This window comes from Coffea eugenioides, unplaced genomic scaffold (genome assembly GCF_003713205.1).
Source record: "Coffea eugenioides isolate CCC68of unplaced genomic scaffold, Ceug_1.0 ScVebR1_68;HRSCAF=342, whole genome shotgun sequence".
In the NCBI taxonomy this organism is placed as follows: Eukaryota; Viridiplantae; Streptophyta; class Magnoliopsida; order Gentianales; family Rubiaceae; genus Coffea; species Coffea eugenioides.
In genome coordinates this window covers 2584-25288 of record NW_020864551.1, presented here as the reverse complement: position 1 = coordinate 25288, position 22705 = coordinate 2584, and the positions used below count along the sequence as shown (strand labels likewise).

At 34.3% G+C, this 22705-nt stretch overlaps 2 protein-coding genes across 2 annotated transcripts; one reads left to right on the top strand and one right to left on the bottom strand.

Moving 5' to 3' along the window:
- Nucleotides 1-273: 273 nt before the first annotated feature.
- Nucleotides 274-3976, top strand: LOC113758748 (disease resistance protein RPM1-like). Its single transcript, XM_027301478.1, has 2 exons — nt 274-443; nt 1261-3976. Exons 1-2 carry the CDS (start codon nt 274-276, stop codon nt 3974-3976), a joined length of 2886 nt encoding a protein of 961 aa, XP_027157279.1.
- A 7453-nt stretch (nt 3977-11429) lies between these two features.
- LOC113758747 (DExH-box ATP-dependent RNA helicase DExH3-like) lies at nt 11430-14387 on the bottom strand. Its single transcript, XM_027301477.1, has 6 exons — nt 13957-14387; nt 13457-13611; nt 13255-13342; nt 12935-13171; nt 12087-12182; nt 11430-11663 (listed from the first exon to the last, which is right to left on the bottom strand). The coding sequence occupies exons 1-6, from the start codon at nt 14254-14256 to the stop codon at nt 11430-11432; spliced, it is 1110 nt and encodes a 369-aa protein (XP_027157278.1). The 5' UTR covers nt 14257-14387.
- Between the last annotated feature and the right edge of the window lie 8318 nt (nt 14388-22705).

Sequence of the window (22705 nt, the reverse complement as noted above, 5' to 3'; positions counted from 1 at the left end):
GTGATACTAATTTCCGGAAGTGAAGAAAGAATAAATCATTTCAACTTTCTTTCTACAAATTCCAAACCATGAGGAACAAGGAAGGTAGAAAAAGAGCATTACTTCCAATTGAACAAGGAAGGTCTTCCTTTCTATATAATAAATCCTTCTCAGGCACCCAAAAAATATATGAAGTTAAAACCATTCTTCTGCTCATAACCATATAAAAAGAAGCAAAAACCCTGCCTCCCCCTTCTACTTAAAAAAATATATATATAACAAAAAACAATACAAATGGCAGAAACTGTTGTCTCTTTTGTTTCAAATCGTCTCGTAACCTTACTCCAAGAGGAGGGAAGCCTATTGGGAGGGCTTCGACAAGAGGTCCAACTCATCAAGGATGAGTTGGGGCATATGAAAGCTTTCCTCAAAGTGGCTGAAGCAAAAGAAGATGATGATCCCAGGTATGGGTGACAAACCAATCCACCTAACTAAATTTACTCGTACCCGTCTATGAATAGATGGGTATGGATATCTTAAATTTTTTTATATGGGTATAAATGGGTTACCCAATAATACCTATTTATTAAATGGTATTATTGGGCAACCCATTAAACCCAATTAACTCATTTAGAATTCTCTTCTCCCAAGTCTCTTCTCTTCCCCCACCCATTTTTTTTTTCCAGATTTTTCATTTTGTCATGATGTTAACTACTTTTGTTTCATTGTTATTATTATTTGTTGGTTTATCTTATTATTTTATTTTCTCTTAGTTTGTTAACTTACTCATTTTTTAGCATTACCAATTTATGATAAGTTTTAACCTCTTTTCTTATCTTTCTAAAATGAAATTTTAAATTTATATATGTTAGGGGTTCAAAATTTTTGGATTGCATTTTTATAACACTTAGTATAAATTTTTATATTCTTATTATTCAATTATTAAATAATATGTAATTTTGCGACATAGAGTATCAATGGAAAAAAATTGGTAATTAGACTTATTAAGCATTATAAGTAAATATTTAAAACTAATGATGGGTACAAAGAGCAGTAAAAATTGATAACTTAGTTTGCAAAAAAGAATTTAAATGAGTTTACAAAAAGTTAAAATAAATGGGTTATAAATGGGTAATTGGATTATCCAATTCATTTTTTGACTTACCCATTTATACTCATCTAATTAAATGGGTATAAATGGATTGACTCACTTATACCCATTACCCATTTTATCCAATCCAAATCCGTTCAAATCACCCATTTTGACACCTCTAATCTCAGGCTCCAAGAATGGATCAAGCAAGTGCGTGAAGCTGCTTATGACATTGAAGATGTTCTCGATGAATTTGTACTTCGCTTTGCTGGCTACCGACATCATGGATTCTGTGGCTCTCTTCAGAGAATTCTCAAAGCCATTAAGAGCTTGCCAGCTCGTCATCAGGTTGCCAGTGAAATTCAAAGCATCAAGTCCAGGATCAAAAATATTTCAGAATTACGTCGGAGATACCAAGATGAATTTGGCATTGACCACCGTGTCACTGGATCTTCAACCATGAACGACTCACGGCGCTATAGCAGGGATGATGCACTTCTAGTGGAGGAAGCAAAATTGGTTGGCATTGACCAGCCCAAACAACATCTGATTTCTAAGCTTCTCGAGGGGCACGATCACCAACTCAAAGTTATTTCAGTGGTTGGTATGGCTGGACTAGGGAAAACTACCCTAGTCAAAAAAGTCCATGAAGATCCAGAAGTAAGAAAGAATTTCCCAGTTCGTGCCTGGGTAACCGTCTCTCAAACATGCAACTTTCCAAAGCTCCTGAGAGACTTGATTCGGCAGTTGAACAAGGACTTGGACAAATCAGTCCCACAATCGATCGAGTCCATGACTACCGCTGAGCTGAAAGAATTTGTCAAAGATTTTCTTCGACGAGCTGGAAGGTATGCAATTGTGTTTGATGACGTGTGGGACGTGGAATTTTGGAATGAAATCAAATTTGCACTACCTGAGGGTAACTACGGCAATCGTGTCATGCTGACAACACGAAATGCCGATGTAGCCCCTGCCTCTTGCACAGAATCTCAGGATTATGTCTACAAAATGGAGCCACTATCAATTGAAGATTCGTGGACCCTATTTTGCAACAAGATCTTTAAAGGAAATCATTGCCCCGCCCACCTGATGGATGTTGCGAAAGCTGTATTGGACAAATGTGACGGTTTGCCTTTGGCGATTGTTGCGATCGGTGGGCTCTTGGCTTCGAAGGACGTGAGCAGAATAGATGAATGGGAGAAGATTCAACACAGTCTTGGGGGTGAATTAGAAGGCACCGGTAAGCTAGAGAGAGTTAAAAGGATACTTTCTCTGAGTTACAACAATCTGCCTTCGCATCTCAAACCCTGTCTGTTGTATTTAACCATTTATCCGGAGGATGATATAATACATTGCTATAGACTAATTAATTTGTGGATTGCTGAAAGATTTGTAGAATGGAGAGAAGGAATGAGTATTGAAGATGTAGCCTGGTGTTGTCTCTGTGAACTCATCAGCAGAAGCCTAATTCAAGTAACTGAAATGTTTTATGAAGGAACACCCTCCTTTTGTCGAATCCATGACCTAATGAGAGAAGTTATTCTCATCAAGTCAAGGGAACAAAACATGGTCACAGTTACTACTGGACAACCAATAACGTGGCCATCTGAGAAGGTACGCCGTCTAGCAATCCATAGTAGTAGTAACAGCAGCATCATCCCACACCACCAACAAAGACCATTTTATTCCTTTGAACACCTTCGATCATTCATCAGAGTTCGTTCCACCAACCCATTACTATCCAAAACTTTCCTATCTGAAGTTTTAAGGAGTAGCAAGTTGCTAAAGGTTTTGGATTTGGAAGGTGAAGAGATAGAGGAAACACCAAATGAGGTTTTCAACTTGTTGCATCTCACGTATCTGAACCTATATGGTACAAAAGTGGCAAGAGTCCCGCAAGCTATTGGAAAGCTTCAACACTTGGAATATCTGAATTTGGGGAACACTGGAGTTAGGGAATTACCCGTGGAAATCCTAAAGCTGCAAAAGCTTCGGCATCTCATAGTATTCCAACGAGTTGATCCCTCAAGTGCTGATTATGGATTTCATGGGTTTAAAGGTCCATCAAAATTGGGAGGGCTTCTCTCACTACAAACATTAAGCACCATAGATGCAAGCAGCGGATCTGTAATAGTTAAAGAGATAGGAAAATTGACCCAATTAAGAGAGTTATGTATTACACAGTTGAGAAGAGAGGATGGAAAGGAGCTCTGCTCCTCCCTTGTCAACCTCACCAGCCTTCGGCAATTAAGCATTGCTTCAGTTGGAAAAGGTGATGATCATGAGATAATTGATCTAAATCATCATCAACATTCTCTTTCTTCTTCTTCTTCTTGTTCGTTTCTTCAATCTCTTCGTGTGTTACTTGTGCGTGGCCGCTTAGAAACGATGCCAGTATGGATAACTCATCTTCAAAACTTGGTAAGATTAGATTTGATCTGGAGCGGGTTAAGGGCTGAGGAGGATCCGCTTGAATTCCTCCAACATTTGCCCAATTTGGGTGAAATTAGTTTCTGTGGATCTTACCAGGGAGAAAGGTTGTGTTTCAAGGCTGGAGGGTTCCTAAAGCTGAAACGGTTGTGGCTAAGGAGAATGGAAGGATTGAGAAGGATGACAATGGAGGAGGGTGCATGCCCTCATCTCCAAAGACTAATTCTGAAACAGCTTCCATTACTAGAGGACTTACCTTCGGGAATTCAGCACTTGAGCCATCTTCAGGAGCTGGGTTTGTATGAGATGAGTTCTCGAATGATGGAAAAGGTCGAGAATCAGGAGGAAGAAAGTGAAGATTACAGAAGAATGACACACATTCCTGAAATTGTCATTGGCTTCTATACAGATGATGGTAGACGGAGAATCCGCCGGCTATGGGGGAAGAAGAAGAAGAAAACTATCCTTGCCTAGCACTAGCAGCATCCCGTGGCTTTCCTTTCTCTTTGTTTGCTTTCCCTCCCTGTTGTTGACGATCCTGCTTTCTCTTCTTCTTCTATTTTTCTGAGAAGTGATCTTCTGATGTTTTCTATCGTCTCCACTGCGTTCATATGTTCATAAGCTGCATTTTGTTAATGTATTTTTTTTTAACTGTTTTTCTTTAATTTTAACTTCGGCAAATGAAGCATTCTTACCTACCTCCCCAAATAAGCGCTTGAGAGATCATGAGCTCAATGATGACTAAGTACAGGAATCAATTTGTCCATAAGTCTACATAAAGATTGCAATGCATATAGCATAGTGCCAAATTTGAGAATGACGATCTTCTTTTCACTCTTCAATTTTAGATAACAAAAGGGTCTTATCCCAATCTGTTAAGCAATTCGATTATATGCTTCCACGTACGTACGTATAGCTGTAAATTACAATTCGATTATATTGTATGCGCAATGAATTTTAAATAGGTTTATAGGTTTAGATGGGTGACTCGATCAAACAATAAAGTCCAATTCATGGCATATACATCAAACATAATCATATTTCAGAACAGAACAGACACTATTTTTAGGTGTTAGTCATTTTATTAAACAGAACAGAAGAAAAGAGCGGACTGGAGTGCCTGAAGTTTTTCGCAAGTGCCTAAACAATAACCAGATAGACAAGGATGGAGTAGATCAGATATGAGTAGTAAATAATTCATAAACATAATGGTTTAAAGATGTCAAAACATAAATGCAGTTAGTTCAACAGTATTTTGACTTCACCTCAACATGACAAAGAAACATCGCACATAAATGAATATGTCCTCTATTCTCTAACTTCTTACAGGAAGTTTTTCTATCAAAAAATCTCTACATTTTTTTGACCATATTCCCCAATCACCTTTTTATTTTATATATATCAAATCATTACAATATATTTTTTTTACAAAAACTGCATATTTTTCTTTTCATATGATTATGTTTGATGTATATGCCATGAATTGCACTTATTTAGTTCCCGTCACAAGCAAAACTGGTAACATCTAAATTAACCAAATTTTATTTCTATGAATATGTGTACTATAGATAAAATAATAATGCACGGCAAGTGCCTTAATCCTTGCTATTTTATTTGTCAAATCATCATTTATTTCCCCTAGACTCATAAAGTTCAATATTAAACCGATGACTTATATATTGCTGGAATCGCACATAATATTTTGTGAATGATACTCCTTAGTAGGGCTGCAAACGAGTCGAGTCGAGTTTTGCCCTAATCGAGTCGAGCCTTGACTTAATTTTGTCGAACTCGAACTCGACCTCAAGCTCGACGAGCTGACAATTTTGAAGCTCGAGCTCGAGTTCGAACTCGAAAAAATAAAAATAATTATTTTATTTTCTAAAAAATAAATAAAATAATATTTTTTCTTAATAAATAATAAAATATTAAGGATATTTATGTAATTTTACTTTTAAAATAAAAAATAAAAAAATATATATATTTGAGCTCGCGAGCCGGCTCAATATTTTGAGCTCTAGTTCGAGCTTGACTTTGACTCGACCAGCTCGAGTCGAGTTTGAATCGAGCCGCTTGCGAGTTTCGTTTGCACCCCTACTCCATAGTGATTTGTGCAATGATATCTAATTCGGGTTGGTTATCACGAAACTGATAACCAATATGAGTATGTAATTCTCCCATACGAACTTCACCAACAAATTTTCCTAACCCTTAAAAAAAAAAACCATTTTCACCAATAATAATAATAACAACAACAACAATAATAATGTTTGGTTATTAGATAATGTTCTGATTTAGTGAGAGAAAAATCCAGAATAAATTCTATCCTAATGTGTGGTTGTTGAAGACTAGTAAGTAGTAATCAAATGCTTAGTGGTCCTAGGTGAAATCATTAAAGTGCTTAACACGGCAAACCTGTGTTCATCATCATCATTGCAAATTGTTCCTATTTTCATCAGACTGAAAACACATAACATTGTAGAGATAGTTGCCTAGGCAAAATCTTGAGTACATAAGCAGGAATAATTAGAGTAAAACTTTCCACTCAAGTAACTAGACTTTTTCCTTAATCTCCTATCGAAGTTACAATGATTTGCCAATTTTTTAGGAGCATAAAAATAGGATTTAAGAAGCTCGTTAACTTCTAGCTGCGTATATAAGAAAAAAATAATAAATAAATAAAGGGCGACTTACAGGCTACAGCAGATGCAGCTCACCAAAGAGTTGAAGGCCAAAATGCAAATCCATCCATCATACTACATGAATAACTTGCCACAGAATCATGATGTTTATTCCTCAATCCAAAAATGTGTAGCTTTCTAGATGCATTTTTCCAAACCAGATAGAGAAAAATAAAAGATGCATCAGATTTTCCTTGGTTTATTATACGTGGAAATAACATTGAAAATCTAAGAGCAAATTCCACGTAACCCTCCTGTGATTTAGTATTTTTTACATAACTTCCATATAATTTCAAAACCTATATATAACTCCTTTATGATCTGAATTAAAGTGTCAAAGTGACGGAAATAATCATTCGTAACGGAGTCATCTAAAATGTAAAAAATACCCTTATGTAAAGTTAAAAATTATTTATTAATTAAGGGGGGTTAAGTGTATATTCTGAAAACTATAAGGGAGTTATATGGTAAAGTATTAAACCATAAAGGGATTATATGTTAAAATATAAAAATCATACAGGGTTAGTATGTCATGTATTTATAAGCGTAATTTTGACATTTTCAGAAGTTCCGTTACGGATGACTATTTCCGTCACTTTGATACTTTAATTTAAGCCATGAGAAATGTATGTATAACTTTTAAAACCATACCGGTTATATAAAAATCTAAACCACAGGGTAAAATGTAATTTGCCCAAAATCTAAATACTGTCTATATGATGATCCAATAGTTAAATATCCTTCTATTTCTGTCCTAAAATATTTTAGTAACAAAAAATTAAATGGCGTTCTCGTCATTTTGCCCTCAACGAAAGCTATCCTCTTCTTGATTGCCTAGAGCCGGATACCTTTATGGTGGGAACCTGCCTATGGTAGGAATGATGGCAGGGAGCGACACGTGTTGGGGGCAAAACGGTCCAAACGGAGACGTTAAAGTGATGGTGAGCGCGTGGAGAGGAAATGAAGCAGACAGCGTGCGGAATGAAGCAAACAAAGCACACAGAGTTCCGTACTATCGTCCTGGGTTGGGACAGGATGTCTTATTGCAGGTTAGAAGGAGAGGCATTTATTGTATTTGCAAATGTACCCATTACCGCAGCAAAAATGCTGCAAATGCCTTGGACAAAAAACGTGCGTAAAGAAGGTTCAGAAATTTGAAGAAAGAAAGAATGATTAGCGCACAGCAGTTATGAAAAAAAACTTATGCGAAGCAGTTTTTTTTTGTTATTTGAAATAACAGAAAAGTGTTGTATTGATGATTAAAATTGAGTACGTTACTTAGTGTGGAGTTTTAATATACTTGGATAAATACTCGATCGTATGTGAATAAATTAGTTTTTTTACACAAAAAATTGATGCATATATAAATTTTTTGTGTAAAAGTTTGATAGGAAAGTAACCGAAGAATTTTGTCCGCGCCGCAAAAAAAATAGACAAGTAAAAAAACTTGGTCTGAAAGGGAAAGATACAGGTTAATAGCATTATTGTTTAAAGTTCTGAACAAAGAGATATATTTATGCTGGTTAAATGGCGGTAGTTTGACATTTAGTAAAGGAAAATCATAGAAAGCAGTCCATTTACAGAAAAAAGGTGTCGGTAATAAAAATACCAGCTCTCAACGGCTTTGTTATCAGACCTCCAAAGAATTAGCAAAGTCCCAATAGTTGAGATACTAATTGTTTGCAATTTATGCGGAATTAAATTGTTTGTAGCAATGTAAACATATTAATGAAAATTAGTGATTGGAAAGCACTTAAGTCAAAAGGATTTGTGTAAAAGGGAAAGGAAATGCCGAAATGTACAGGGCTTGTATTTCACGATCGAAGGAGTAGAGTGCTGTTTTTGAAAAGTACCCAGAAAAGTATGTAAGCCAAGCGGAACCGAATGTTTGTTAATTAAAATACCAAACCTTTGATTGTGTTTGAAATGTTATCTATTGGCATGGTAAAGTACCAAGTTTGCATGAAACACCTCATCTCTAAATACCAAGTCTGTGAATGTGTTTCAACTGTTATTTCATTGATATCGTAAAGTATCATTTTGTCATCAAATTTCATCTCTTTAAAACCCATTATTCCGAATACAAGTTCTTTAACCCGATTAAATTTTAATGTACTTGTTTTGGAATACAACCCCACCTCTTTATGGCTTTATCTATTACAACAACATACTATCCATTTTCCCACAAACAAATTTATTAATTGGATAAAATAGAAATAAAACCGTTTTCCAATAATACACGGGGTATTTCAAAGAAATACCCATTTATTGGAAAATGGGTATACTTTTATTTTATGTCATCAATAAATTTGTTTATGGAAAAAATGGGTGTTAAGGTGCTGGTATTTCGTGGGATAACGATGGTTTAGCATATCAATGGATATCAGTTAAAACACATTCACATATTGGGTATTTTAAATAATCAAAATTGGTTCCATTTTAATTACATATTTTTTACGGTGTTTTTCACAAACATCACTGCAGTATTTTGAACGTCAAATACAGGTACATTACATATCTGATATTCTTTCCCCTAACACACCAATCAAATTGACTTTTGTGCTTTGTCTTACAAAATGGGTTTTTTTTATTTCATCCATGAAATAACTTTTTTTATGTAAAAAAAAAGTACTCTGTTCTTGTAATACATAAAAGCCATAAAAAGCTGCTGTTTTATGGGAAAATGGGTACTCTGTTTTTGTAATACATAAAAGCCATAAAGAGCTGGTGTTTTATTGGATGACGGATTCTTTTATTCCGATACATTATTTTGTTTGTGGCAAAAGAGCTGTTCAACAACTGCTATTTCACCAAAAATATTATTTTACGAAACCATTGGATAACAGTTCAAATACTTTCCCAAATTTGGTATTTTAAATAATGAATACTGTGATTTGAAATACCAAGTCTGTGAATGTGTTTCAACTGTTATTCATTGATATCGTAAAGTATCATTTTGTCATCAAATTTCATCTCTTTAAAACCCATTATTCCGAACACAATGTCCGTGTCACAAACATACCATATTGTTTTTGGGATTAAAATATAATAAATCTATTTTGTCGTAAAACACTAGCTTTTTATGGCTTATCCAGCATTATAAGAATAGAGTAGCCTTTTAATTTTTTTTGCATAACACTATTTATTTATCGGATAAAAAAAAATTTAACACCGGTGTTCAGTCGAACACTAGCTTTTTACGACTTTGCTGCATTAGAAGAACAGAGAACCCCGTTCTCCATTTGAAACTGTATGTGGCGGAGAAAGTAAAATAAACCGATTTCGAATTAAACAGTAACTGTTTATAGCTTATAAGAACTGAGTACCCGTTGTAGGGGTGGAAAATTTTGTTCACGGGAACAAAATTTTAATCAGGTTTGCAATAAAACACCCTGTATTTACGCCATTCGTGCAATAAATTTTTTGAATTGTAGTAAGTATATTTAAATTTCTAAATTTGAATTATGTATTTTAATATGTATATTTGAATTATATTTTAAAATATTTCAATTTGTACATTCCAATGATGTATTTGAATAGGTATATTTCAATTATGTATATTATATATATTATATCAATGTGAATCTATTAGTTCAATTATGTATAATATTATATATATTCTATGAATTGAAATAAATAATATATATTTATATAAATACATTTATTTATATATAAATTAATAAATATATTTACTAAATTTTGTTTCATAATATATATTAATATGTATATTATGCATAAATTAAATTCAATATTAATGTGTATTATATATTTTATACATTTGTAATATTATATATTTATACATACAGATTACAAATTTTTTAATTTATTTGTAGTATATTTGTATATATTTATAATATATTTGCATAAATATTACATAATATAATATATAATATATTACACATTTATATAAATGTACATTTATACATAATATATAAATATTTATTTATATTTATAATAGACATTTATATTATGTATAATATCTAATATAATACATTTATACATTTACATTAATATACAAAATATTAATTTTACCTTTATACATAATATTAATGCATGTATACATTTATATTAATTATATTTGTACATTTGTACATAATATTAATATATATTTCAAATATATTAATTTATACATTTTTATAATATTGATTTACAATTTATATGTTTTTAATGTATTTACACTTATACATGTAAATGTACATTTATATTACGTATTATATACATTTATACATTTATATTATTATACATAATATTAATTATACATTTGTACATAATATTAACAGGTATATACATTTATACTAATTATACAGATACATTGCTACATAATATTAATATATATATTAATTTATACATTTATACTAATATACACTTATAATACGTATGGAAAACAAAATCATATACAGCGGAAATATGTATGCAAAAAAAGAATCATGTGAAACAAAATGTCGTTCTAGGTTCATATAATAGACAAACGCCATAAACAGCTGCGACTTTATAATATGTATGCAGAACAAGCCTAAATATACAGTTACTATACATTTAAATTTGTATGCAAAACAAAATGATGAAATATGTATACAGCGGAAAAAAGATAATTTGAATAACTTTTTGTCTGCGCATAGGGCATGCCAATTTTTACATTTACTGAATAACAAGTAGTGAAGAACGGTGAGGCGGGAAAAAGAAGGGCCGAAACTGATTTGGGAAAGTAAACCCTAAATAAAGGTAATGGATTGTCGGGACTGTTGCTTGTTTAATTTCCGTGTAGCCCCAAAACAGGACTGAAGCGGGCAAAAATGTGTACATAGCTTCACCGGCTTTTGTTGTGAATGTCCGACATAGTCAGCGGAGGTACAGCGACGGTGGCTATTTCATGAACATCAATTGTCTTGTACAAGACTGCGAGTAAGGTGCGTTGGTTGTTTTCCGTATATTCCGGAGATTTGCGTTGTAATTCATGAATACCTGCAAAGGGGAACCCAAACGGCTGTGCAGATAAGGAGGTACGGTATTGCAAGTGTGTGTTATTGTCCCTCGCGGCGCCACTTCCCGTGGATGGAAGGCAGCAGTGCCGAGTATCAAACGACGACGCATGTTTGTATGTGTTTGTGTTTATGTTCCGTTTCCGTTTAGGTTGGACTGAAATATTGTGCCATATTGCATCATGAAATTGCAAGAACAAGGCTGTAGCGATTAAGCTGTTTCCAAGTAGAACTATCTATCTAGTGAATGGACACTTCAAATCCCAATCAATCATAAGAAAAGTTAAAGCAAAAGAGCAATAGAAGGCCTACTGATTCACCAAGAGGCTCTCCTCTTTCTGTAGATACTCTTTCTGCAACAGCCATAGCAGATATTCTACGTGGCTGTGTGCAAATTATGCTACAAAATGCTCCACGACCAGATTCTATTTCTGACTCTAATATGTACTGAGGAAGTTGGGTGGTCTTACCACACCCAGTCTCCCCAGATATCACAACCACCTGTAGAGCAGAAAGGAAGCGGATCAACTTCCATATAGAACTCATAATTGTGATGATTCATCCAAGGAAGAAACCATCCTCTTTACAAACGACCAAACAGCCACACACAAAAATCTTTTGAAACTTTAAGTACTGTTTAGGCATTAGATACAGAAGGTTGAAAAGCATAGATGAAAACAAGATACATCATATTTCATCTGTAGACAGCACATAAGTTCTTTTAAATATTACAACATATCAGGCAATACATCAAAGTTACAGAACTTATTAAAACACTAGAAGTCTCACATATTCTAAACTAGATGAGGTACATTGTTGAAGCCTATCTTTTGTGCAAGCTTGTTTTTTTAAACATTCAAAGTGAAATACACAGACTCTGTAGTGTAAGTAACAAATTAAAAAGTACGAGTTCTGCTGGTGAACCTGATTATTTGCAATAGATTGAAGCAGCCTTTCCTTCTCCCTGAATGCAGGGAGAGATTTCCGAAAATCCAGCATCTTTCTTCCTTCATGTGATTCCTACATCAAAAGAAAAAATTACTTCAGTGCACAATCCAGTAAAAAAAAAATCAAGAAGTAAAATCTCGAGTATTGATATACATTGAAAGTATCTGCAATCACTTTCAGAACTTTTTGCATCCAGCACAACAGAACAAAACGCTTCCACAAAAAAAATTACATTTAGCAAAACAAAGATACTCTGTCCATAATGCAGCGAACTGTAGCATGATTAAGTCTCCAGTAGCTTTTAATCAGACAGAAGTCAAAACTAAACCAGGAATAAGGAGTTTTGGATTAGGAAAACAATCAGAAAATGTGACTATATTCTCAATAATGATGTCCAAGTGTCAACGAAAAGCAATATGCTAAGATATTATACATGCATATGCACTTGAAAGGTATATATGTATGCATGCACATGCATTCTTCTATACATCACCGTATGTATGCATGCGCACATTATAAGAGGTTAAAACATATATGAATCAATACAAAGAATATCTGGCAGTGAACAAGGAAAAAGCTAAATGCTTCAAATAGTCATTCGAGACATGGGTGGATAGTTTACATGGATGAGAACAAAACAGACATCTACATATTTAGTAATAACAACCTAAGTAAACAATAAATGCAATACTAGTTTTTATCAAGTACTTAATTAATGGAACGTCACTCAGGAGCTGGTGCAAATTGCTTGCATGCAATTCTGAGAATCATGCCTAATGCCATCCAAAGAGGTAAGAGAAACATAGAAAGTAACCACCAAATACCTGCCAAGCCCTCTGCATGTTACGCATCCGCAAGCTCCGTCTCTGGAGAACCTTCTCCATGACAGATCCATCAAGGAGGGAGTCAGGATTTTCTTCATTATTCACATCTTCAACCTGATCCATGGATTTTCTTTCGCCTGAAGCTTCATCGCTTTTAACACAACTTAGCTGCAATCGGTCCAAATGTTCCTGAAGCAGACCCTCAACTCTCCTCTGTAAACTCAATGGGATAACGACCTGCAAGTCTTGAATAAATTAAGAATAATCAACTGCTTATAAATGCAAATCCTAAAAAAAATCAACAACAAGTAATTACATACCTCCCTCTGAGGTCGCTTATCATCTAGATCTGGCCTGTAGTTAGGGAGAGGCACCTTGCTTGCAACTACAACTTTGCCATATATTTCGCTGAACATGGTTGTAAACATTGCACCAGACAAAATAAAAAAAAAATCTCAAACAAAATCAGGAAAAAATAAAGCCAAACAGAATAAAAGCACGATAATGCAAAAAGTTCTCTACCAGTAAAGTCCCACGCGTTTAGCCAAATTCGATATTTGCTCAAAGTCTCTCCTGTCCCTTTTATCTCTGGACACAATTTCTTGATCCTTTTCATTCCTCAACAGCATACTAAGTTTCCACTTCCATTCATCAATGTTGGCCACTGACGAAGATGCCTACAATAACAATAGCCCTAAAACTAATTATTCTCCAGCTCAATTTTCAATCATACAAATAGCAAAAAGAACATTCACACATAACCATCACAAGCCATTTAACCTTTCCAAGCAGTAACTAATAGCACCACTAAAAATTCAACTAGTAAAATTCAAACTTCTCCTCCATTTCTACTACAAGTTCGATGAATGAAAACGAAAAACATCATTTATTACGAAACCATTCAAACGAACCTAAAGTAGGGAAAAAATGACAAAACAGCACGCACAAATTAATGCAAACAAAATTAAACCAAAGGGAAATAAAAAAACTTTTCCATTCGATTATCGAGAAGTATAGATTACCGGCTGGTTGTCGTAATCGCATTCGTACTCGTCATCAGAGAACTGTTCAACGGCGTAACTAGAATAGCTCCGGCCTAGGGACCCACTGGCAAGAGTGGCCGAATTGCACAATAAATTGGACAGAGAAATACTTAAAACTCTTCTAATTAACCGCTCCCCAGCAGCCGCCGGCGGTAATACTAACGGCAAGGATAATGAGAGAGTAGAGAAGAGTGGAAATGATGGTGTTGATGAAGAAGTATTAAGCCTAATTCTTCTTTTGGAGCATGATGCTAAGATAAACCCAAGCCTTGAATGCATTATAATTTGGAGGGAGAAAAATGAAAATCTTCTTGTTTTAAATGGGATTCAAGTTCTCGGTGCCATGGCGGTTTTTATTTTATTTTATTTTGTTCCCTCCGTTTTAGAGCGGACAAGTGACAACTCCGGAGTCTGCTAATCTAAATGGAGGACGGGAATTACTGGATGCCTCGCCGCGGCCAAGGGGAGAGTAAATTGATTAAACCGGACCCCAAAACTGGATCGTCTCGGTTCCCTTCAAATTTGGAGATTTGAATGGGGATTATTTGACATCGAAATTGACTTTAGGTGAAAGGAATCGATAATTTAATAATTTTTTGTAGTTTTTTGGAATTCAATTTTAATCAAAAACCAACTTCGTTTTATTTTCTCTTTTAATCTTTTACCTTGTCTTATTTCTACATTTTTATGTGCATATGTTATTCGTGTAGGTAAGTTCTTAGTTAATTCTTGGGAAAAAAATTTTCAATTAGCCTCAAACTATTAGTCGGATGAACTTTTGACCCCCAACAATTAAAAGTGAACTTTTGACCCTCGATCTATCCAAAGTGCAAAATGTTGAGCCTTCTGTCAAATTTAACAGTTAATATCAACAGAAACCACGACCATGTGAGATGCAGGTCGAAATACTAAGGGCTTTTTTGTCCGTGATGAGCTATGTTCCACTCAATAAAATGGAGTAAAAATGATTTTGACCTAATTGTTTACTTTTACTTTTACCACTATCTCTCCCTCTCTCTACCATTATTTTGAGACCAAGAAATTCATTCACCCTTTTAGCAATCTGTTGTTTCACATAGCTCACATTTCTCTTTCTTCCAACATGGAACTCAAACTCTTTCCCACACGCAGTTCTAATAGTAATCGCCTAGAGATCTAATAGCCTAGGTGTGAGGCTTCAAAATTTTTCTTGTCTTTATAACTCTTATTTGAACTTACTTGCCTTAAATTCTTGGTTGAATCATGATTTTCTTCCTATTGTATTATTTACCTTGGTGCATGTTTAATTTGATGCATGTTAAGTTTCATAGTACAATATACTAGTGACCAACTAGTAAGGTGTGTGCAATAAATTTGGGGGATTAGAAGGAGTTTTGTATAAAAAGAACTATGTGACATGAGGTGTTAAGAGTTAATTGGAAAAACCTTAAATATCTTGGTGAGTTAAAGACGAATAGAGAGACAAAAAGATAAACCTCTCTTTTTTTCTTGCCATTTGTCAAGTAGCCAACCAAAGTTGACCAAAACCTTAACCAAAATAAGCTTTTCTTTCTTCCCTTTTCTTTCTTCACTATTTCTTTCTTCTTTATCTTGTCTTGGCCAAAATTCTTGAGGGGAAAAGAAGGGAAAACCAACTCCAAGTTCAAGCCTTGATTTCTTGCTTGATTAGTGAGGGAAAACAAGAGAAAACCCTAGTCTACTCCGACAAATCTTGAATCAAGTTTGGAGGGAAGTTATTGGAGAAGTTTTGGAGGAAGAAACCCTTGAGTACTTCTTGCTTGGCTGTCCATCTAAGGTTTTGGAGGTAAAGAGGTAAACTTTACCAGAAATCTTCCCTTATCTTTGAGTTTATTTGATATATGATGTTATAGAAGTTAAAGAAAGGACTTGTATGGTGAATTTCACGATTTTCAGGTTATGTTGTGAATTTTCAACTTTGTTTTGTGGGATTTAAGAGGTAAACTTGATAGCAATCTTATCTTTCTTCAATTGTCTTTGCATCTACTTAATGGATAATATTCTATAAGGTAAAAGTCATGACTTTTATGGAAGATTTTATGGTTTGTCAAGATTATGTTTTAATTTCCACTTTTGGTGCATAATCTAGTTAGTTTAGTTTAGAGTTTTGAATATGTGAAATTTTGATGGGTTTATTTGCTAAGAAAATGGTCATATATGTCATAACATGATATCTTGATTGATAGTAGTTTTGCTAAGAAAATAAGATTGAAAGTTGGAAGTTTTGTTGAAAATTTTGGGGAAAACTTGCTGTAATTTCTATTAGAGTTGGCCGGCTAGAAAAGAGCCATTTTCCAGATTTGATTTCCAGAATTTTGTGGTGATTTTGGCAAGGTTTTGCTCAAGATACTTTGTTAAACCTAAATCTTCGCCTGCATGTTGGAGTTGAGTCAAAACAAAGAGGACAAGAAAAGGAAAATGAGTTTTCTCCAACGTGTTTTTCTTGCTCGAAATTTCCAGTTTTGTGCCTCGAAAATTTTCTCCTGTTGTCTTCAAAATTCTTGGCTATAACCGACATATTCTTGCTCCATATTATACTTGAAACATGGACCTATCATACATGTGGTTTTCCCTTGATTTGAACAAGAAATCGTGGCCCTTTCGAAAGCTATATTAGGATTAAACCTGCAATTTTCTCTATTTGTTAAGTGAAGTTTCGAACTCATATTTTTTCTTTTATCTTATTTTTAAATGGATAGACTCCTGATAGTTTATATAACCACAGGACTTGAGAAGATGAATCAGGGTTTGAAGTGGAAACATTGAGGTCAAGTGGTGAGTGTTCCTTGTGTTTGTGAATTGAATGCTTTGATTGTGTGATTATTGTTTGACTGTTAAAAGTATTTCAAAGATCACTTTACTATTGATAGGCGAGTGTGTACTTTACCACACTCGATCTAAGTGAATATAAATTTTCAACGATTGAATATTACCTGTGCATGAATGTAAGTCATGGCTGAATTGGGCCCTTGTCCTTCGTCGCTAGCCTATTCGAGTCAGAAGCGGATTCAGTCAAGTAGGTTGGTAACCTTGGGCCACTATTTTGGTACACTAGTGTACGACTATGAAGTTAGGTAGAGTACTGACCAGTGAATGAAATATAATGAATAAATGACTGAATGAAATGATCAATGTCGGGGTTTTTGTTTTCAAATGTATTTTCAAATATCGGAAGTTATAAGAAAGAAATGGACGGAGACTGAATGACTGAATGACTAAATGATTGAATGAATGAATGGTTCCAAGTGAGTTCATATCCTTTAAATGATTGAATAATTACGTTTTAAATGCCTTGAGATGTTTACTACTATGCAAAATGTGTGAATTTGTTAAATGCAATATTTTTGTGTTTTGACTGGTATTTTGCTTGGATGTTTGTTTGGGGAACCTCACTGGGTAATAACTCACTCTCCCCCCCCCCTTAGATTTGTTTTTCCTTACAGGAGTGGAGGTTCGGAGCTTATAAGTTTGAACTAGTGTGTAATGATCCTCTTGCACATGTACTTTTAGTTTGTAATTAAGTTTGAATTTTGATTGAACTGTAGAATTCAGATGTTAATTTGGAGGCTTGAACGGTTATTTTGAGAATTTATTGGAGTGAATGTAGTGAGTCCTGACGTGAGTTAGGCAGGCAATCCGCCAAACCCTTGGGTACGCGTTAGGGAGAGGTGGAGTCGTCACACTAAGGACCAAATGCAACACATTCCTATCAGTGACCCCATAATCCTGAACACTGGACTTATTTTGCGCTAATTCTTTTCCATCAAAAACAAGTTTTTGATTCTTCACAAAAAATTCCTTGCGGTTCTATATCTTGAGCTTTACAGAAGCAATAGAATCAGACCCCATTACCTGCATAGGAACTGTATCTTGAGCTTTACAGAAGCAATAGAATTAGCCATTACCTGCATAGGAATCACAGAACCTCCAATTGCAAGAAAAATTATGATGGTATCATTTGAAAACGCCCCATTTCTACCCAAGACATGAACAGGGAAGTTCCAATAATCTTCATAAACAAGAGTAAGAGCCATGCTAGCAATTGACATTGCAGCTCCAATAGATAATCCTCCCCTGTATATCAAGCGGTAAAGTTCTCAATTTTTTAAGAGCCCACCACAACAGTCATGAAGTTTGGTTCTTCAATAGCCTAATTAGTCAACCACTTGACAAAACCATAGATCCACTGCCAGCCTGCGAGATACACCATTCTCAACACCATCCACTTGGACCCACCATCCGCGCACATTCTCAACACCATAGATCCACTTGACAACACATTCTCAACATGCGAGATACACCATCTCCTCATCACATCTTCTCATTGATCCACTGTCAAAATTTGCAGCTACCATCCACGCACACCGCAAATCTATGCCTAGGATTCCTCGAGGTCCACGAAGCTATGACCCTCGTCACTTTCTCACACCTACACAAGGGGAAAGGGGGATTGTTGGTTCCTAGCATTTTTTTGTTCAGCAAGCTCTTTGGCTGCAATAGAGTTTTCTTCATACATTTCTTTGCTCGGGAAGAACTCCCATTTTATCCAGTGGAACACAGGTTGTCACGGACAAAAATGCCCTTCATAGTTTGGCGTGCGTCTCATGTGGTCGTGGTTTTTGTTGGTATTAACTGCTGAACTTGATAGAAGACCCAACATTTTACACTTTGGATAGATCGGGGGCCAAAAGTTCACTTTTTATTATTAGGGGGCCAAAAATTCACCTGACTAATAGTTTGAGGGTCATTAGGACTTTTTTTCCTTAATTCTTTAACTTTTGAATATGAAGTCCTTCACAATCAATTGATCCCTCAATCAAGTCCTAAGTAAAAATATCTTAAAAGAAGGCAAGAAATTATTTGGACTCTAGACCAACCCCTCTCCGTCATTACGGAGTTCTTATAATCTAATCTCTGCAATTGATGGTCATTTGACTGAGCTAAGGGGTTAGTATTAATTCATGCAAAGATGCACCTCTAAAGTTAGGGTAAAGAATTATCTATCTCACTTCGTCACGAAGAGCAATAGTACTATTATTTTTCATGTCTACAGAGAGACAACAAAATTAGTGATGCTTAATCGAAAAAAAAGCAATCAACTATATACTTAACTCATGCCCCAAGATTCGCTCAGCACATGGGGTACGACCTATTATTTTGAAAGTTGAAGTGATCTAATTGTATATGAGAAAGTAAACAAAAATAGGTAAAGGAACATTTTGGTCAAGTTTAGTCTAGTGACAAAAAGAGTTGCACATGTCCAAGTTTTTGCCCAAAAATATAGACCATTCAAACCACCCAAAACATGGCCTAGTTCTGAGTCAAATCAACAGGTGCTTGCATTTACTGAGGTGTTCCTTGTATTAGGAACCAGGTCTAGCGTACTTGCTGCCTTTATTGGGTTGAGTTGTTCAACCAACAAGTTGAGCCAATTTAATTGGCATGCGCCTATGAAACCTAACCACATTAGCCCCATGTCCCACGTACCATATTGACTTGCAAAACTAGACAATTTTTTTTCATCCTTCAAGTACCTCAAAGTAAATTGGGGAAGAAATACAATTTTGTTCCCAAAAACCTTTGTTTGGTTTGTGTGCCAAATTGTTCTCCAATGTTTTGCTTAAAATAAATATTGTTCCATAAATTTTTATTTTAGATAAACTAAGACAGCTAATGAATATCAACCATGACTAACAGTGAAAATCAAATTGATAACAATTTTTTATAGGAATAATATCAGAAACCTCTCTTGAGATTTCTCCTAATATCACTTGGCATTTTTGAAAATTTAAAAATATCACTTACCTCTCTTAGTAATTGTAAAAAGACTATATTAACCTTTACTTGACACATAATGCATCTATCAAATAAATGTAGCTTAAAAATTAAAAAAAAAGGAGAACGAAAGTCACTTTCTTCTCTGTCCCTTTTCTCTAACATTCTTTCTTACTAATTTTTTTGGATGACTATGCAATATTTCATTTATAAATTATAATAAATTGAATTTTGTTTATCTTTATTTTTTGTGATTGTGATACAATGAAGTGTGATTTATTTGCTTATTTTGAGTTGATTTTTATAATGATAAGTACAATTTAAAAGTTTGGCTACATGTTGAGAAGCAGTTAGAAAAAAAAAAGTTCATAAGAAATCGATTTTGAGTATATAGAGTTAAATTGGTACAAGTGTATTTCTATGCAAATATCTATTTTATTTTTCAAATTTATATTTTTATAGAATGTAATATTATGATGTGGTAGCACTACTCGATATTGTCTTTTAGGTGATGATTTTCTTGAAGTAAATAAAGTGTTTTAGGAATATTTTTATTTAGCAAGTAAATACGGTTTTTAAAAATTTTGTTACACAAATAATAAAAGTGAGGGAAGTATGTAATATTTTTAAAACGTTAAGGGTGCCAGGTGATATGAAGAGAAACTTCAGGGAAGGTTTCTGATATTATCTCTTTTTTATACTGATAAAGTACTTATGGTATAAGTGATTCCAGAAAAAGAAAACCTTCAAAACTCCCTACAAAAATCCCTAAGTGTACTTGATATTTATCTAACAGTTATCAATTTCCTTTAGCTTAAAAAACATCTTCTTAATAAATTACTTTCAATTGAATAACAATACATAGAGAATAATAGAAAAAAAAAAGTAATTGGAGAGCAAAGAATTATAATTTGAATATGACTGTATAATAATTAGTACGATCCAAATTCTTGCATGACTTGCATACATATGTTTCCAATAATTATAGTTATGGATCGTGAATGCAATAACCAGCCAAGGTAAGTACCTCACATTGCTAATGGGTATTTTTGAACAAATTTTCTTGTCTTTCCTGTTATTAAAATTTAACATCCTTATACTATATAAGAATGAGTTTAGGACAAAGACGGTTTTTAGATTTCAACTGCAAGTGTGGGGCTATTTTGGGAATGTTAGAGTGTTTGAAGTGTAATTGGAGCATTGAGTACAAGTCATTAAAACTTTAATTTCACTATAATTACTTATATAACCTTTCAGACATTTAAGGTTATGGGCAGATTTGGTATGTTACAATGTTTGGTGCCAAGTTGAGTATCAAGTACAACTGAATTAAGCTTGTGTTTTGATAGAATTACATAAAAGCCCTTTTAATCATTTATTATACTAATATCCAAGCCTTCCAATTTCCTGAAAACCTTTCTCATCCGTTAAGGAATTAATTGGATGTTTACATAATTGGATTTTAATTACAATTAATTAACTTAATTATTATTTGAACAATCATTATCATATTTATGCCCCCATGTTAAGCTGATACCCTTTCTTCTTTTTCGGTTTCACCTCTTTTGTTTTATTATGGCTATTAAATATTTGGTGGAAGGCGTAGCTTTTCCTTTAAATTGAGGTGAGTTCTTTGGTTTGTCTTCTTCGAATGTAGTTTTTTTTTCTGATGAGTGGTTTATTCAAGAACTCCATATAATTTGCTTTTTGATACTTCTAATTCCAAAAACTGACTAATTGTATTATTTTCCTTAGTAGATCCTAGAGATTCTGTCTCTGATTTGAGATAATGTTGTCACTTTTTAAAATAATCAGAAAAGCAATTTTATCATCTTCTCCTCCTCGGCCAAGGTATTATCTCTTTATTTAAGTCAAATAACCTTATTTCTCATGAACTTTCTCCTATTGTTGTTGACTCCAGGGATCTGTTGACTACATTCTAGCAGTTATGTTTTTACTATAACTACCGCAAAGCAAACAAATGTGCAGACATGCTAGCAAATTGGGGAAGAAGCATCAATGAAGACTCCACCTTTTTTTAATCCTATCCTGATTTTGTCCTTCCCTTACTTTTGCAATACTTAAAAGGGTGTCATCAACACACGGACGACTTTACTTTAACTATAACTCTATAGACTTTGACTTATACTACAAAATATTAAACAATAATTATTAATTATCTTGAATTGCAACCACCAAATTCCCGCGCGTCGCGCGGGCTGTCCCTCCCTAGTTTTTGTAATAAAGTTTTGGGTCAATTATAATAAATCCACTTAACGTATGACCTCATTCTCACCTTGCCCCTAATCTTTTTTTTTTTCCATTTCACTACCCATTAGACCAAACTAGCCCTCTATTGTCCTACTCTCTTATATTTTCCTTTTTACTTCCCTTTTCACATTGCCATTTTCTTATTTCTTTACCCACTCTTTAATTCATTCTTTCATCCTTATTCCTATCAAATATTTTTCACTTGCTCTTGGCTAGCATTATTAAAAAAAAAAAGAAAAAAAGCTTGATATAATGGATTGTCCCTGCCATCACCCTCATTTACTATTTGTTGTTGCCATCCATCAATGGCATTTGTTCCACCTCCACCCTCGTTATATTATGCCACCCATGATTGAGTTTTCTTTAATTAATTTTGTCATCTACCTAATCCAAAGAATTTTAAATATAATGTGCAGTATGATTGATGAATTTCAACTTTCAAATCATAGCTTGAAGAATTGAGGGCTAAAAGCGGGGCAAGTATTTGAGTTCCTTTTTAATCTCTCTCTGCAAGCTTTATGTCCATATCCCAGAAAAGGGATAATTCCTTTCCTTTTGCATCTATCCAAATGGTACCTCTTAACCGCTAAAATTGGCCCAATGATCAGGGAAGGACTTGATTGGGGGTGGAAAAGGCGTAGTGAGGAATGGGAGGGTTAAAATA

Coding starts and splice junctions, on each gene's coding strand:
- LOC113758747 (XM_027301477.1), bottom strand. CDS start 14,256: ATGCATTCAAGGCTTGGGTTTATCTTAGCATCATGCTCCAAAAGAAGA. Junction 13,343..13,456: donor AAACGCGTGGGACTTTACTG/GTAGAGAACTTT, acceptor AACCATGTTCAG/CGAAATATATGGCAAAGTTG. Junction 12,183..12,934: donor ACATGCAGAGGGCTTGGCAG/GTATTTGGTGGT, acceptor CTTTTGATGTAG/GAATCACATGAAGGAAGAAA.
- LOC113758748 (XM_027301478.1), top strand. CDS start 274: ATGGCAGAAACTGTTGTCTCTTTTGTTTCAAATCGTCTCGTAACCTTA. Junction 444..1,260: donor AAAGAAGATGATGATCCCAG/GTATGGGTGACA, acceptor CTCTAATCTCAG/GCTCCAAGAATGGATCAAGC.